The 2292-nt window shown below is 60.9% G+C and overlaps 1 protein-coding gene across 1 annotated transcript; it reads right to left on the reverse strand.

Moving 5' to 3' along the window:
* Positions 1-606: 606 nt before the first annotated feature.
* Positions 607-2046, reverse strand: MNEG_4359 (hypothetical protein; the record flags this gene model as incomplete). The annotated part of the gene is made up of 4 exons (XM_014047163.1): positions 607-633; positions 844-902; positions 1176-1605; positions 1993-2046. The coding sequence occupies 4 exons, from the start codon at positions 2044-2046 to the stop codon at positions 607-609; spliced, it is 570 nt and encodes a 189-aa protein (XP_013902617.1).
* Positions 2047-2292: the final 246 nt, after the last annotated feature.

The following is a 2292-nucleotide window of genomic DNA, read 5'->3' on the forward strand; positions in this document are numbered from 1 at the left end:
TATGCCCTCACAAATCTCACTGCGTTTGTGCATTGCTGCGAGATTCTGTCCTATTTCATCTTGCCTTGACCAGCTTGTTTCCCTCTCAGACATTCTGGTGCCGCACTAAGAGCCTGGTGGCGCATGCAGGGATCTATAACCTGTGCGGCCAACTGCGGCCGAGGTGACACATACTTGAGGGCTGCGGTCCCTCCTTCGTCTGGCACCAGACAGCGATGAGTAGGAAAGGATCATGAATTTACACATCCCAGGGTCATACATGTTGGAGGCACCCAGGCCCATTGGATACGACATGAGAGCAAGGGGGAGGGTGCTGTGCATGCCAGCTGGCATGTGAAGCGTACCATACACTCCTGCGCAGGGTACATTGGTGACAGGGGCATGCATTCGCAAGGTAGGGCGCCCTGTCCCATGCAGCACGCACTGTTGGCAGCAAGAGATGCATCAAAAAAATGGGTAGTATTGCTGCGATATGTATCGGCGTGCAGCTGCCGGCCAGGTGGGATCGTTCGTGACTGATGATGGAAAGCGGGAGCGCGCGCCGCGCGGCGATCAATGCCGTCCGCATATGTGCAGCTGCTGATGGCGCTGAGGGTGTGTTTAACGCTAGAGCTGCGCGCGGTCCCACGCCACCTGCAAACAAGCAAGTGAAAGAGACATTACACGCCTGTCTGTATGTTGCACGCAAAGCAAGGCGATGAAGTCGAGCTGCAATTCAAATAAACTGCACCTGCAAAACACCCCTTCATTCAACTGCAAGGAGATTGTGTCAGAACCCAACTCTGGTGTCCGTTCATGTTGATGGACATCATGGTTGGCTGCGTGGTGCATCAAGACACGCACCTGCCCAGCTTCAATAAGGCTCAGGAGGATGAGCCTCTCCTTCTGCTCCTCCTGCTCCCCTGGGTTCACGGAGGGAGAGCATGCTTTGGCGAGTCGATGGGGCCGCCCAAGACTGTGTGGGTTGAGGTTGCGTGTGGGCACGCGTGCGCACATACACATGCATGAACGCGCATGCGTGCATGTGTGCGTGCGTGCGTGCGTGCATGTGTGCGTGCGTGCATGTTTGCGTGCATGTGTGCGTGCATGTGTGTGTGGGGGGGGGGCAGGAGGGGGGGGGTGTGAGAGCATGGCATTCGCCAACAGATCATGAGGAATCGACCGTCGTGACCCACCTGTCTCGTAGCGCACGGTCGTGAGTCCCCCCTCTGCTGCAACGTCCCCCACGCGCATCCTGTACCACACCTCGTCCCCCGGCCACCACAGCAGCAGCCTCAGGCCCTGCAGCAGCGACACCAATGAATGCAGTGTCAGGACATCCCCCGCCGCCGGCTTCGACGCCTTCAAGGATGCCGGCGGCGGCTGAGACACGCAACCCGGCTGCTGCTGCTGCTGCTGCTGCTGCTCCTGTGGCAGCGGCGGCGGCTGTCCGGGGCGCGGCACGATCCGCGGCGTGTCGTAGTACATCCGCCGCTCCTGCGTCGCCTGTAGCCCCCGGACGTGGTCAGCTGCCCTGGCAACGATGTCGCGCGCCATGTCCCGCTCCGCCCTCAGCCGCTTGATCTTGGCGCGCTGGGCATCGATGATCGTATTCGCAGCCTCAATCTGGACATACGGGCAAGGTTGCGTGATGGTCGGTGTCATCTGTCTGATGTGTTTACATGTTTAGAATGATGACAGGCCACTTGAGAACATGGCCAACCGACACATGCAGCAGAGACACGCACCCTTTCGTTGCCTTTTTTGAGATAGTGCTGGGTGATCCTCTTGTAAGCGTTGGTCTTGCGGGCCTGCGGTACAATCGTGGCGCCAGTGTTGAGTGCAGAAAAAGTGACATGCAGAAGCGCCAGTGTTGGTTACAAGAGTACGGTAATGACATACAGAACGGGGACAGGGCGCACGAATACGCTACGCTCCACTGCCGCACCTCCCGCCCAGCAGCCCCTCCGACCCCCCCTCCCTGGCAAAACCCTGCTGCGACGCCGCACCCACCGCCTCCTCGCCGGCCTCCTCCGCGGCGACCGCCCTGGCCTCGGCGTCCCGCATCTTGTTTAACGGCACATGTCATGCGGATGGGGGCGGGAGCCACGGGCCGCGGTGGGTGTGAAAGCGGGGAGGGCCGCAGGGGGTGGAGGGGGTGGGGGTGCAGCGGCGCTGGCGCTGCGCCGAGGGGGTGTTGAGTCAAAAAAAAGGATGGCGTCCCAAGTGATGAACGAGCCGCCCCGGCCGACTGCGGGCCGCACATGCGCCGCTCACAAACGCACAGAGCGGGTCCCGCAGCGCGCCAGCCCC

Source organism: Monoraphidium neglectum (genome assembly GCF_000611645.1).
Source record: "Monoraphidium neglectum strain SAG 48.87 unplaced genomic scaffold scaffold00601, whole genome shotgun sequence".
Classification (NCBI taxonomy): domain Eukaryota; kingdom Viridiplantae; phylum Chlorophyta; class Chlorophyceae; order Sphaeropleales; family Selenastraceae; genus Monoraphidium; species Monoraphidium neglectum.